The sequence below is a fragment of the Eptatretus burgeri genome, chromosome 5, assembly GCF_056783735.1.
Source record: "Eptatretus burgeri isolate ZD-2024b chromosome 5, Ebu_testis_v1, whole genome shotgun sequence".
Classification (NCBI taxonomy): domain Eukaryota; kingdom Metazoa; phylum Chordata; class Myxini; order Myxiniformes; family Myxinidae; genus Eptatretus; species Eptatretus burgeri.
Genome location: NC_140965.1, coordinates 103,988,990 through 104,004,848, shown reverse-complemented (window position 1 = coordinate 104,004,848; position 15,859 = coordinate 103,988,990). Strand labels below are relative to the sequence as shown.

At 44.7% G+C, this 15,859-nt stretch overlaps 1 protein-coding gene across 2 annotated transcripts in view; it reads left to right on the top strand.

Annotated features, from left to right (window-relative positions):
• LOC147027096 (uncharacterized) overlaps window positions 1-15,859 on the top strand; it is a 547,644-nt gene that overhangs the window by 169,181 nt on the left and 362,604 nt on the right. For both annotated transcript variants that reach the window (XM_085883264.1, XM_085883263.1), the window contains 3 exons: window positions 3,489-3,686; window positions 3,839-3,895; window positions 7,476-7,517. In XM_085883264.1, the coding sequence (XP_085739390.1) occupies window positions 3,489-3,686; window positions 3,839-3,895; window positions 7,476-7,517 (297 nt within the window). The remainder of the gene's footprint in view (window positions 1-3,488; window positions 3,687-3,838; window positions 3,896-7,475; window positions 7,518-15,859) is intronic.

The window sequence follows — 15,859 nt, the reverse complement described above, 5'->3', positions numbered from 1 at the left end:
CATTTAGAAGCAAGTGACCACAACATTGTGTGTGCAAAGATTCTGTTAAGGGTTAGAGTTCAGGATAATAGGGTAAGGCTATGATATTTCAGGAAGGCAAACTTTGAGGATATCAGAAGAGAGTTGGGTGATGTAGATTGGGAGACTCTAACAACAGGACAATCAGCATCAGATAAATGGGAAACCTTTAAGGAGCAAATGTGTGGAGTGCAGAGTAAGTACATTCCAATGAGGTGTAAAACAAGAAGCAGAAAGCGACTGGGTGTTTGAGTAGTGAGATAAGGAACGCTACAAAGGAGAAGTAAAAGGCATTTATTAGGTTTAAAATAACAGGACTGAAGTTAGATTTATATCACTATTGAAGTAAACAGAGGCAAGTGAAGAAAATAACTGGCAAACCAAAAGAGAGGATGAGAAGAACATGGTTCAGAATATTAAACATAATAGCAAGGCTTTCTTTAAGTCTACAAGGGGCAAAGAACAGGTTAGGACCACTGTAGGCCCATTGAGGAATAGCACCAGGAGAGTGGTTAATGATGAAAGTGAGATGTCAGACTTATTAAACAGGTATTTTGCTTCAACTTTTACATAAGAACAGTCAGGAAAATTGCCAATAAATGAGAGTATCTATCAAGGAGGTGAGGAAGGGCTTTTACAGAAGATCCAGGTTGGAGTGGAGGAAGTAAAGGAACACCTAAGTAATGTAAGAGAAGATAAGGCTCCGTGAGTAGATAATATGCACCTGAGAGTATTGATGGAGGTGGCTGAGCAGGTAAGCGAGATGTTAACGGATATTTTCAATAGTTCCCCGGAGTCAGGACAGTTACCAGAGGATTGGAGAGTCGCAAATGTAATACCATTATTTAAGAAAGGATCCAGAGAAGAATTGGGAAACTATTGACCTGTTAGTTTGACTTCAGTTGTGGGGAAGGTGTTGAAAACATTAATTAGGGACCAGAAGAGGAACCATTTACATAAATACAAGCTAATTTAAGGTAGTCAACATGGGTTTACCAAAGGTAGTTCCTGTCTGACAAATCTTTTAGAGTTCTATGAAGCAGTGTCTGATTGGGTGGATGATGAAAAGGCAGTGTACATAGTATATCTAAACTTTAAGAAGGCATTTTATAAGGTCCCACTTCGGAGGTTATTAGCCAAAGTGAGGGCTTGTGGAGTGGCTGTGAGAGGGAGGAAGTCTTGCTGGGAGGGATGGAAGTAGTGGGGTACCTCAGGGATCAGTACTCGGACAATGACTATTTATTATTTACATCAATAATTTGGATAGTGGGGCGAAGAGTAGGATTTCCAAATTTGCAGATGACAAATAGGTTGGAGGTAAGGTGGATAGTCGAGGGGATGGTGATCAAATTCAGGAAAGTATTGATACTTGTATAGATTGGGCAAAAGACTGGCAGATGGAATTTAACCTGAGCAAGTGTAAGGTGTTAGGGAGGGTAAATAATAATGAAAATAGAGATTACAGGATTCAAGGGGTAATTTTTCAGCATGTCACGCAGGAGAAGGATCTGGGGGTGGTAATAGATATGGGAAGTAAGCAGGCAGCACAGTGCCAGGCAGGTATAGGTGAAGGAAATAGGGTGTTAGGCTGTATTCGGAGGGGGATCATTGACAAATCAAAAGAGCTGGTGTTAACATTGCACAGGAATTTAGTGAGGGCCATATCTAGAATATTGTGTGCAGTTTTGGTCACCATAATTCAGGAAGGACATAGGTGCCTTTGAGAGGGTTCAGTGCAGACCTACTCGATTGATTCCGGGCCTATCAAGACTTAGCTATGAGGAGCAGCTGAAGGAGACAGGGCTTGATACACTAGGAAGGAGGGGGTTATGAGGAGATATGATAGAGATGTTTAAGATAATGAAATGGTTGAGAAAATAAGTGCAGATCAATTATTCAACAGAGTTGACAGTGATAGGACCAGGGGTCATAGCCTGAGAGTAAAGAAGAGGACAGTTAAGATGGTAGCAAAGCAGGGGACTTTTACTCAGAGAGTCGTTGATGCATGGAATTCCCTCCCTTGAAAGGTAGTGGCAGCAGAAACAGTACATGGGTTGAAATTAGAATTAGATGGGGACCAGGAAGTTATGGAGGTGGAGGGTATGGGGATGTTGGCAGGACTTTGAGGTAGCTTGAGCATTGATGGGTGATTGTGCACGTGTCAGGAGTGCTGTTGGTGGGGGGCTCGTCAAGAGGTGTTGTGTGGTTGATGTGTGTTTTTAACCAAGTCCATGCCCCCTCCCCTGAGGAGAACAAAAAAAAAATGCAAAAAAATATACATATATACAAAATAGCCCCCAAAAAAGAAAAAAAATACAATAACTCCAACTAAATAGATAAATAAAGAAAACACAAAAACACTATTTAAAAAAAAAACAAGGACAAATGTGTCCAAGAGCAGCGTCCTAAAGGTTTTGTCTTCACCAGAAGAAGAAGAACAAGAACAAGAAGAAGAAGAAGAACAACAAGAAGAAGAACAACGTGGAGCTCTCTTAGATCCAGCGTTTGCAACGTGACGAGGCTAAATATATATATTTTTTGTATTTTCTTCTTTGGATTTCGTGTTGATAAATTAGTGTGGTGCTGATGTTGCACAGGCATGATGGGCTGAATGGCCTCCACCTGTGTCTGATTTCCCTGTGCAAGTATTAAATATTTTTAAAATTATTAATGGAAAAAGTTAAAATCTGAAAAATTTTAAATGTTGAAATACCTGTAATTAAAAATAAAATAAGTTAAAATTGAAAAAAAATATATTTATATATAGCCTGGTGTTGGCGCAGTGGTTAGGGCAGCGGCTTGGGATCCAAAAGGTCCTGAGTTCAAGCCCCGTTGGGCCACTGAATTAATACATCAGGGTGTTGACTCAGCCTGTCATCCTTCCGAGGTCGGCAAAATGAGTACCAGTGTACTGGGCCGATGTATACCCCGGTTAAAATAGGTGTACCATATCCCTGTGTTGTAAGAGGCGACCAGGGTTGCGTCAGGAAGGGCATCTGGCGTAAAACATGTGCCAAATCACTATGCGGATCATACGGATGATCCGCTGTGGCGACCCCTAATGGGAGCAGCCGAAAGAAGAAGAAGAAAAGATATATATTTATATATATATTGAAAAAATAAAAATATATATTGGAAAATTACACAATTGAAAAATTAAATATTTTAAAATCGAAAAAAAAAAAAAACCTGAAAATTGCACAAAAAATGAAACACCAGGAATTGAAAATTGGAAAAATATTAAATTGAAAATCGAAAAAGTAAATAACGGAATAATGATTAAAAAATGTAATAATGGAAAAATTGTATCCAAATAGCAGATCATCATTCGTGGAACTCAACAAAGCAAATAAAGTGTAATTAAAAAGTTTGTTGATTTTGTAAAAAAAAGAAGAGGTAATAATTTTGTTTAACACAGTATATAAATAAATAAATAAAAATCAGTTTTGTATTTGTTTATTTTTGGTCAGCATAACAGTGAAGCATTTTATGAAGAATATGCAGCTGGTGAAGAGGATGTGTACAAGCAAGATTACGAAGCCCACAGTGTCAATCCACACCTTGACCATGAATACGATCTCCCAGAGGGAGAAACGCATGAACAGACAAGACATGTGTCTGACCTGTGGCCTGCAGTGCCTGTAATAACAGATTACAATCAGTGGAATGTAAGTTCACTCTTCACACACGTCAGGTGATAACACTGGAACCGAACATACATTTTGGTCCATGCTGCATTTGCACCAATAACATGTGTTGTTAAAACTGAATACACCTTGAATTCAAAATGTGTGATGAGCCAATTTTGCTGCATCTTCAGCCTCAAGCAGTGAAAGGTGAAAAAGGACAGAAAGGAGAATCTGCAGTTGTCGAACCGGTAAGTTTTAATCCAACCGTGAATACCACAGGCACGTTACTGATGTTGTGCCGTTGGATATTGGTTTTGTTTTTTCAGCATATCTCAGCAGTTTGTCTCTCTTTTATCCTATTACATAAATACACTGTCAACAATTCCGACATTGTTCTTCTCATGTGGTTGTAACATCGAAAGCTTGTCTCTCAATATAAAGTAAACATAACACACAGCAATGCTCTCACTTTGGATTGCATTCAATTGCGTGAAGTTAATACTCCAGCAAGGATTTGGCACACAAGGGTTAACTTTGAAACACTTAGACATTTTGATATTCTATCAGGAAGAAAAGTTCTACTTCAATAATTTTGTGCAATCTCTTATCTGAAATTGTCCTTCACGAGGAGAAAAAGATGGCAGTGAATGTCTCATAAAATCTCTTCTTTTTGTCTCATTATTTGGGGTTATTTGTCTGGCTTAGATCCATCATGAAGCCAGGATTATGAATGTCGATGGCTATTGAATAATTATGTCTTCTTTTTTTTAAACTATGTGTGAGGAAAAATCTTTAAAGGGGAACACAAAGCTTCAGACGACCTCGACGCTAATCTATCCCTTGATACCCTACAAAATAGATATGATGTGTCTTTTACCGATTTGTGAATTATGAAGTGGGTAATTTTTCGTAGTCTCCTGTCTACTGCCAGATTCATACTGTGTATGGGTTACATTGCGATACGATTTAACTCAAATGCCGAATAACTTTCAAATTTATACAAATATTCCGAGTCGATACATCCTTGGTGGTTGTTGTAATATAAACCGAGATGGTTTCATGCTATACCAATGGCCGAAGGATCCTAAGTTTGCCAGAAATTTGACGAGATTCGTCCAAAATACCCGATTGTGGATCGGTCTGACAAAATGTTCGCATTTGTGCTCAGAACATTTTAGAGAGCACATTATGAAACAACACAGATGGCCAGATCTTGTGGTTATCGCCACGATTGAGAGGATGCCATATCCATGGTTAAACGGAAGAAACTGCCATCGCTCGAAATTGTAACACCATCTCTAACCGAGCTACCAGCACATGTGTACACGGGTGATTTGAGTTTGATGAATCAAACACCTGTTGCCATTGCCCGGCAGTTACCACAAGAGCACCTGAAACTAATTATCTATTATCAACACAAATATCAGCAAATCAAATGAACCATCATCTATTTATAGTGGAGAGAAGGTATCATCATCTACTCCTCAAAGAGGATTTGACCTAGGAAGATAAAACATTCAGTGTCCCCCACCCCCTCACTCCACCACCTCCAGACCTCTACAATCTCTGATCAACCATCACCTGCACAATATCCACCACCATCCCTCACCCCACCTCAACCATCCTCCCACAATCCCTCATCAACCATCACCCATATAATACCCACCACCACCACACCCTCTCCCCCCAAGCATCACTCCCCCCCTCCAATGGGGTGGGACATCAACATCTCATGGACACTACAGTGGGACACGGCATGTGCACGGACACAAATGGTGTCTGAGGAAAGTATGAAACAGGACAATCCCGTAACACAAGACACCTGACCAGCCTGCGACAGTGGGACAAAAGCAATTGTTGCCCATTTTAGCTGCGGTGTCCAAGTGTGCCTGAGTAGTGTCAGCTGTAGGGCGATGGCGGGTATTTCTGCTCAAGTAATATATAAACCGATTTATCCATCAATTGAACAGAAAAACAAAAACTACCAATCTGTGGTGAACATGTGATTGGTGTTTTGATCTTCACTAACACTTCCGCCATCTTCGTCTGAATCACTCGCATGAGGCTCCAAATGATACGGCTGCACAATTCCCCCCAAAGTGTTTGCATTACTAAATTTGTCTCCAGTAGTTTCTTCAAAATCCCACTGATCAGATTCAACGTACTGAAACCCTTCAGAGTTGCTAATGATGCTGGAATCAGCATTGAAATCTGAGCTTGACATTCACTGTTTCTCAATGTCAAGCCGCCATTTGGATTAAGGTGAGTTTGTGGTGTGACGTGACTAGCAAAATCGAAAATCGACACTTCAGGGCTTTTTTTCGACACTGTAATTGGAAAAAAAAAAATTCAAATTTTTTCCCCTTCAAATTAGACCGTGATTAATGATTTTCAATGATTTTCAGAATTTTAAATTTTTTTTTGCGTTTGGGGGTACCCTTTTCATGTCACCACCGATTTTCTCTTGGAAACAGGGTTGGTCTGATTTTTGTTTCCCATCTGAGTTCTGTTGTGAGGTCCAGCTGCCATGACCCCAGATTCAAATTCCAAACCCGAGTTGATTTCATTATTTGACATGTAATAAGTACCAGCTATTCAATGAGTGAAAACTGTAGAGGAGAAAAAAATAACTGACAATGTCAAAACAGAAAGTAAATCTCACTTTGATCGACTGATTTAATACTAGTGTGGATACACGTAAACTGTACAAAACAAGTTTAATTTAATTAAAAACAAAGTGAACTGATTTTTTTGTTTGTTATTGATGAAGATAAGGCTCAGCAGGAGGATTGCAGTGATGCAGTCACACACACACACACACACACACACACACACACACACACACACACACACACACACACACACACACACACACACACACACACACACACACACACACACACACACACACACACACACACTCAAATGCCCTAACTTGACGAGGCATAGATCCTGCTGAATCTATCAGTTGCGACACTCTCCTATACCGTCATGCTTCAATCCTTCTTATCCCTCCCCCATGCGGGGTGGAGGGATCCGCTTTCAGGTAACTCGCCTCCGGATTGGATGGGGAATTTTTGGGTGTCGTGGTGACCAGCCCATTGCCTTTATACACTTTGTCACCTCACTCTTCCTTTAACTTAATTTTTTTTTAAACTGTTTGAAGGTTTTCTTTGCCAACTTGAAACGATTTAAAAGCTGTTTTCTTCATGGCAACATAGTGAATGGTTCTGATTTCAAGTCTCTTGGATCAGCCGTGAAAGTTTCTCTCACATGTAGAGCAAACTTGCATCAGTCCATTAAGAGTAGTATTACATCAGTCCAATGAAAGCACAGTTGAGCTGCTGTATGAAGTCAATTTGCACATCATTCCTTACCTATTAGCTGTTAATTGTGTTTTTTTTTATGGTCGAGATTAGAGGCCCAGTCATGGAAATCAAGGTGGTCCCTCTTCTTAGTTTTCATACACCTGGTTTTCAAGCAGGTCGCATAATTGTCAGCAATAGTTTCTCCGTTAATGTATTCGTAATGTGTTTCCTGCAATAGTTACGAGATGCAATTCGGGTTTTTTTTTCAAATTAATAATTGCGTTGATGTTTTTATATTTAATTTTACTGATTCCTTCACAATAAATTGTGGTAATGGATCCATAGTTAATGCAGGCATGTGCAGCTAAAGCCAACTTTAACATGGGTCGATCTTTGAAAAAGAAATAAAATCACTTTTGTGGCCTTTTAACCCACTTTTATTTACCTATGAAAGTTCAATTTGGTGTTCAACAGGTGTTCTCATTATTTTGTTTCTCGGTGATTGTGTGCTCCTTTGCAGGGAATGCTTTTGATTGGCCCATCTGGAATTGAAGGTCCGATGGTGAGTTGGTTTTATAGGTTCAGTGACACTGTCATGTGACTTGAATTAAATAGGCATGGATTTAATGAGGAAGGGCAAAACTCCAGAAGCCTCTTTCAAAATAAACAAGACATAAGAATCGAAATGAAACTATCAATGACAAATCGCACAATATGTATTCTTGCTGCAATCCATAATCACAGTGTTGTTTCATTGTTGAGTCACTGACATGCCAAATGGCCTGCCCTTTGAAAGCTTTGTAACATAAATTATTTCAGACAGTGTATCTGAATCATTTATGCTGAGTTATGGTTATTTTAATGTACATACATAGATAATTTTACCAACACCTGAAAAGTTGTGTAGCCCACAGTTCAACTTGGAAAATATCACTCGTTTCAAATATGTTGTTGTCACACCTTGTTAAAAATGTATGTAACCACTTTTATTGGTGAACAAAATATCTTCAAAAAATGAAATTAAGGATATATTGTTGTGGTGCCGAGTTTGGGGGTGGGGAACAACTGCAAGATGGAGCAGTTGGGCCGTACCCCCCCCCACCCCAAACACCCGGAATTGAAGGTCGTCACTCTGGATAACTCCGAAGTCGACGGATCGCCTAATGGAGCGTGAACGCCAATATTTCAATTTTGCAGTTTGGGTCTTTTTGACTGATTCCAATTTACCTAATTAGCCGTGCAGTATAGCTACCGGGGAAGCTACACCCTCAGCCGGCTTTGTCCGAACCGAGTCGCTGTTGCCGATTCGAATCCAGCGTAACCGAGCAGGAATTACCAAAGCCGCGCTGGCCCAAATAACAATTTACGGCACAATTGGCCTCCCTAATTCTCAAGCCCAAACCATACTGGGTCAATGAAAGAAAACACAGACAATGAACTGGAACATTTAACAGTTATTTATTTACAATAGGCAATAGGAAGGGAAACACAGAGCAGATTTAATCACGAATATAAATGTAGGCAAATGTACAATGGCAATCACTTAACAGTTCTACTTACAGACTGATGCCACACACAGACACACAAACCCAAAAAGAAATGGAGCCGGCTGGCCTTTATTGGACCCTCCAGCCGCGGAGGATTGGCAAGCTGGGGGTCAGTCTGGTCGGGTACCTGGCTGCCTCATGCGGTTTTACTGAATTGCACTTGTGGAGCACGGAGTCCATTAACGGGAACGCAGCTCAAGCTCAAGCGAATCCCCAGCTCAAGCGCACCAACACAACCCACAACGGTGGGACTCGAACCCACAAACCAGGATCCAACGAGCACAGCCAGGATCCGACGAACGACCCGGCCAGCCAAGAATGATGACCGACGACCAGGAGAGCCCAGCAGACCAGAAGCAAGGAACGACCTCCAAGGAACCAAGGAACAACACACACGGATATAGCTCGCGATCCTTCTTATCCCTCCCTCGTGTGGGGTGGAGGGGTCCGCTTTTGGGTAACTCGCCTCCGGATTGGATGGGGAATTTTCAGGTGTCGTGGTGGCCAGCTGCGATTGGAGGAGGGGGGTGTGTCGGCGTCTCGGTGCTCCTCCCCTGATAGAGGCTCTTTTGTTGTTTTCCCCAGTGTCGAGAGGGAAGACATTCTTCTATGATGGGGCGGAGTCAGAGCTGAGGCGATCTCACCCCTGATTGGATGGGAGGAATATTCCATCTTTCTGGGGTGGAGACGGCTCTGAGGCGAGGGGGGGGGGGCTCCGCCCATGTCCGTAGTCAGAAACATGTGCGTTATGGAGATGAAGGAGTGGAAGGGATTGATGTAGAAGACTAACGAGAAAGAAACTCAGCGCACACATGAAATTAACCCAAAAGACATAGGGGGAGATTCTCACTATCCACATACACTTTACAAAATAACTAAACTTTGGGTCAACTGCATGTGTGAATGCGAATGGTTTCCAGATTCGCAACTATATATATATATATATATATATATATATATATATATATATATATATATATATATATATATATATATATATATATCTTCTTCTTCTTCTTCTTTCGGCTGCTCCCGTTAGGGGTCGCCACAGCGGATCATCCATTATGATCCGCATAGTGATTTGGCACATGTTTTACGCCGGATGCCCTTCCTGACGCAACCCTGGTCGCGTCTTACGACACAGGGATATGGTACACCTCTTTTAACCGGGGTATACACCGGCCCAGTATACTGGTACTCATTTCGCCGACCTCGGAAGGATGACAGGCTGAGTCAACCCCCTGGTGTATTAATTCAGTGGCTCAACGGGGCTTGAACTCAGGACCTCTTGGATCCCAAGCCGCTGCCCTAACCACTGCGCCAACACCAGGCTTCCTATATATATATATATATATATATATATATACATATACATATATATATATACATATATATATATACATATATATATATATATATACATATATACATATATATATATATATATATATATATATTTATATATATATATATATATATATACATATATATATATATATATATATATATATATATATATATATATATATATATATATATATATATATATATATATATATATATATATATATATATATATATATATATATATATATATATATATACATATATATATACATATATATATATATATATATATATATATATATATATATATATATATATATATATATATATATATATATATATATATATATATATATATATATATATATATATATATATATATATATATATATATATATATATATATATATATATATATATATATATATATATATATATATATATATATTTATATGTATATATATATATATATATATACATATATACATATATATATATATATATATATATATATATACATATATATATATATATATATATATATATATATATATATATATATATATATATATACATATATATATATATATATATATATATATATATATATATATATATATATATATATATATATATATATATATATATATATATATATATATTGTTGCGGTTGAGGAAATTCGCAAACCACCATTCAGGTCCCGTAGGTGAGATATCTCTGCAAGTACATGTGTAGTTAGCCCCAAACCCGTTGTTTAGAGGGAATAAATGTGATTTATTCGGGCTGCGACCCTTTGAGATAGCCGTTTTTCTGTTCTAACTTTATTTTGAACCAACCACGTCTCAACCGCCATCACACAACAACGACCAACCGCAACGCCGCTTCACAACAACAACAACGCCAACAGCCACGACCTTTACCTTCACAACTCGCTCCCGCAAACATCGCATCACCGCAATTCCAAACGTCGCCATGGCCATGGACCACTACGTTAAACCCTCCACCACCTTCGCCTCTCCTTCTGCGGCCATTCCCGCAGCGCTTGTGGGCACCGAGCGTCAGGCTGTCCTGGCCTCGTGCGGGACGCGCGCCGAGCCGCAGGTGCAAAGTGCGGCCTTTCCGAGGAGAATTCGGATCAGGAATGATACACGCCCACTTCTGATCCGTCCAATCGGCAAGCGCGGGGCGGTTTGGCCCCGCCTCCAGGCGCGTCGGAGTAGAATCGGGATATGCAAATTCGAGGATCAGAGGAGACTCAGCCCCTTTTTCTCCGTCCAATGGGTGAGCGTGGCTCCACCCCCGAGCTCGTTCTGATCCAGAAATTTGCACATGGGTTCTCCTGCCGGACTATAAAGCGCCGAGCGCGGGGCGAATTTAGTCAGTTGGAGAAGAGTCAAGTCGAGTTTGAGAAGAGTCAAGTCGGGTCTGGAGAGGAGAAGTCTGTGGGAGCTCGCAGTCTGTTGGGGTTCGGAGTCTGTCGGGGAGCTGCAGAGAGAGGAAGCCTGGAGCGCGCTCGAGGTGATTTGCTGCAGTCGGCTGAGGAGAATTGGGGAGGAGACCGAAGGGTTCGGGTCCGAGGCAAGGAAGACGGCGGTTGGCGACGAGCTCGCAGTGGAGTCGCTCGTCACGGGACCCAAGCGAGCCAGCTATCCTCTTTCCCCAGAGCATCAACAATTCCCCCCTTTTTCCCCCCGGGCTGAGATAGTGCGAAAAGGGGGCCCCGTTCACACCCCACTCCAAGTAGTGCCAATGAAACCCGCGAAGGAGCGCGGAGTCGGGGCACCGCTGCGCCGCCACATTTGCGGCTCATCACAAAGACACGGGTCGGATCCACCCGGTCTCACGGCCCACAGGCCCCGTCTGCCCCCTTGTCTTTGAGGGTGGCCCCTTTTCTTTTGCTTTTGAGTAAATGTGTTGTCGGCGCCGTCTTTAAAGTAAAACTGTGTCAGTGTTGCCGTGTGCACGCGTAGTCGGTAGTAGATCTGCATTGTTGTGTTTCTTTTGTTACATCTGCTTTTGGTGCATAATTGTTGTAATTGTATATGTGTGCTCTCCGTGTGCCGCGGAATAAACGTGCATTATGTTGAACTGTTTTTCCCGTTTCGCTTCGTCTTTTCTTGAATTGAATCTCCATCTTACTTCACGTAAAGGGTTGGTAGTGGGCTAAATACGCCCGATAATTAATCGGAACCGTCGAGGTTGACGATAACACCGCTCGGTTATCCCGATAGTACGGAATGGGTCGCTTAAGTGGCCCGTGTCCGGAGTCGACCTGCAGCGAGGTGCGATCGCCCGGTCTACCCTCCGCGTGGGTACTTAGGTAGGTCGAATTTGGCGAGCAACCCTATCCCACGCGGGGGCTGATTGGCGCGGAGAGTGGAGAGTCGGAGAGTCCAGAGGCGGAGAGTAGGAGAGTAGGAAGCAGAGGGTCAAGACTTCGCGGGCGGTGGAACTGCTCGTCGTGTGCGTTGGAGTCGGAACGGAGGGGACGAGCTGTGGAAAGGCGGCGACACCAGACGAGGGGGTGCTCGCGTCGTGCAGGGAGCTGCACCCGAGGGAGGCCGACAGCGCGACCTGGCCGAGGTGGAGACGCACACCAGGGATAATAAAGATCCTCTATACCCCGAGCATCAGCAACCCCCTCCTGTTTCCCCCCGCGCTGAGATAGTGCGACCAAGGGGGCCCCTTTCCCACCCCCTGCCAGGCACTGTCCGCGAGGCCCGCGGAGTGAGGCGCCATCGCCGCTCCGCGTCTCATCACCAGACGGGTAGGCGCGACCCGGTCTCGGCCTCAGGCCCGCCTCATCCTTGAGGGTATTCTTTCCTTGGTTTTGGGTATGTGTTGTCGGCGCCGTCTGTGAAGTAGAATTGTATAAGTGTTGCCGTGTGCTCGGTAGTCGGTATTAGCTCTGCATTGTCTTCGCTTTTACATTTGCTTTTTGTGTAAATGGAATTGTGTTTTCTTTTTTTTGTGTGCTTTTGGTGGAATTGAATATGTGTGCTTTCCGTTCGTCGCGAATAAATGTGCTTTATTGTTGAACTGTTTCCCGCTTCGCTTCGTCATTTCTCCCATTGAATCTCCATCTTGCTTCACGTAAAGGGTTGGTAGTGGGCTTAATACGCCCGATAATTAATCGTACCCGTCGAGGCCGACGATAACACCGCTCGGTTATCCCGATAGTACGGAATGGGTCGCTTAAGTGGCCCGTGTCCGGAGTCGACCTGCAGCGAGGTGCGATCGCCCGGTCTACCCTCCGCGTGGGTACATAGGTAGGTCGAATTTGGCGAACAACCCTATCCCACGCGGTGGGGGGGGGCGATTGGCACGATCGTGGTGAGGCCGAAAGGTCCACCCGTGACTAGCTCCCGGCGTTAGTCCGAGAGGGTCACGACAGAATTGTCCGTCCGGTGGGCGACGTGCCGCGATTCGAGTTACGTGGCCGTTCGCACGCCGGCGGGCGCGAATTCGCAACACTGGTGTCAAGTCGTGGGGCACAAAGTCATCCCCCTCCTCGCGACACTGGTGTCGGAGAGCGGGAAAACGGGCTCTCCTGCCTCCAGCGAAATTAACGGGAATCGGTCCAGGGGTGAGAGGAGCGACCCCCGATTCCCTTCAAATTACGAGCAGGCCAAATTAACCTTTTACGAGAAACAAGATGGAGTCTCAAGGCCAGCGGGAGCCGGGGGTATTAGATATGTGTTTGAATATAGAATCCATGGCCCGGGACGGTGCTTGTAATTTTAATCAACGGCGGAGCTCAACCCCATATTCTGAGCACAGACTTTGCCGGCAAACGGAGTCGCAAGATGGCGGCGCGGCCGCACTTCAGCGCGGCACGAGGCGTGAGCGGGCCGCTATTAATGGCGCAACAAACGGCACGACACGAGGCGAGTGCTTTTAGCCACCGCTTCAAACCACGTGGGCGAGAATCAGGAAGATGAGGAAACTAATGGAGATGTTAACGCAAATAAATGAGGGTTATCAACGGATGAAAGAACAATTAGGGAAAACCCTAATGAAGGAGACACAAATAAAAATGCAGACGAGGGAAGTAACAAAGACAAAGAAGGAAATGAAAGTATTGCCAGAGACACGGAAGATCGAGAGTGAATTGGACGGGGTTAGAGACGCACACACACACAGGAATGTAGTGGAGGATAATGGGGGTGAGCTGGCGGACTGGGTCGAGACCCAGTGCGAGCTGCGGGACAGCCTCCTTCGGGAACGAGGGGAGGGAGTATGCCCCCTTGAGGCGAGTCACGACCAGGTGGGTTTGGTCGTGTCGAGCGAGTTTGAGGGGAGGAGTGCTGCGAACGGGTGCACGCCGAGCTTGGGGGGTATAGAGGCCCCGGACCCCCTTGTGGGGACACGAATCCCCAGTGTGGTTGTCCCGGTGTGTGTGGTGTCGAGGTGTGTGTTCACGAGTGTGGCGAAATGCGTGCTGCAATGCACGCATAGCGCGGTTGCAAGGGCGTGTGTGAGAGCGACCGGGTGGGTGACAAAGACCCCGTGTGTGGATGAGACCCCAGGTGTGAATGCGCCCCCGTGTGTGGAAGCGACCCCGTGTGTGAGTGGTGTGGTGGCGAGTGTGCCGGAGTGCATGCTTCCCAGCACGCCATGTAAAAGTGAGACACCGCGGGCGAGTGCCCCCGCGTGTGTGAGTGGAGCCGCGTGTGCGCCAGAAACGGCGCGCGTGTGCGAGGCACGTAGTGTGAGTAAGGCACGGTGCGTGAGTGAACGGCCGAGTGTGAGAGAGACAGCGTGTGCAAGGTCGCTGTGTGTGAGGGAGATGTCGGTCGGCATGTGTGAGCATGCAGCCGCATCTCCCGATGTGAATGTAATGGAATGGTGTATGAGCGTCGTGACACGCAGTTGTGCGTGGGTTGAATGGCAACGACAACGACAATTGAGAGACAAAGGCCGAATAGCGGTCGTAGATGTTTTGAGAACCGCGCCGGGTTCACCCAGCAGCGAGCGTGAGGTCCGTGCTGTGCAACGCACGAGGCCCCCACGTGCTCGCTTGCGGGAGTGAAACCCGGTCCGGAAACGAGCGCGGTGAATGTTGCCGATCCCGCGACGGACAAAGTTTAGGCAGGATTTCGGATTTGGACCGGACGGGTTCTCCACGCGATCGTGTGTGTGAAGCTCCAACGAGCAGAGCACATGTGTTCGCGTGGGGAACCCCTCGAGACGTGAGGCTTGTGTTTTTTTTATGCGCCGGGTGACGTCATGGCTGCGTGTGTGGTTGGAATCCGGCAGGAGGGTGAATCCCTGCCGGATGGTACCGTCCAAGAGGGACGAGGGACGCGAACAGCTGCCATTACGTCACGCCACAGGTGCGCGGCTGTGAATTGCCGCGCTGGTGCGCAGGTTGCGAGTTGCCGCGCTGGTGCTGCGCAATAACAAAAAAAAAACAAAAAAAAAAACAGCAAGCCTCGCTTTCGGGTGAACAGGATTCCCTGGGTAAGGGGTGGAAGACCCCCTTACCTGGGCACAGGATGAAACTAGCTAGGGGGAAGGGCTGGCTTAGTTAGACCGACTTCATGGGGGCAGGGGTAAGTCCTCATGGAGTCCGTGGAATTGATTAGTTAGAGGGATTGCAGTCAGATTTAGGATTGGGAAATGATTTATAGAGGTTTGAGGACAGTGACAGGCAGTGAATGTGTAGAGGGGACGTAGTATAGCTACGTAGTGTTAAAAGGAACGTGCTGTAGTTTAAGGGACGACATGGGAGCACGAGTTAGTTAGGGGATGTAGTAAGAAGGATGGCGGAGTTCAGTGGTGTGTGTGTTGAAGAGTTGGTGAGAGAAGTGGAAGCATGTGCTTGGTGAGTGAGTGAGGCCAGCGGGTCTGTGTGAGTGGAACGAATGGGGAATGCATGGTGCGATGAGTGATTGGGGGGAGGAGTGACTCCCGCCCAAGGGACCCCGGGGTCAGTGTAGAGTGAGTTAGGGGGTTAGTCAAATTTACAAAAATTGAAGTCGTTTTGTTGTTGGTGGGAAAGTAGGC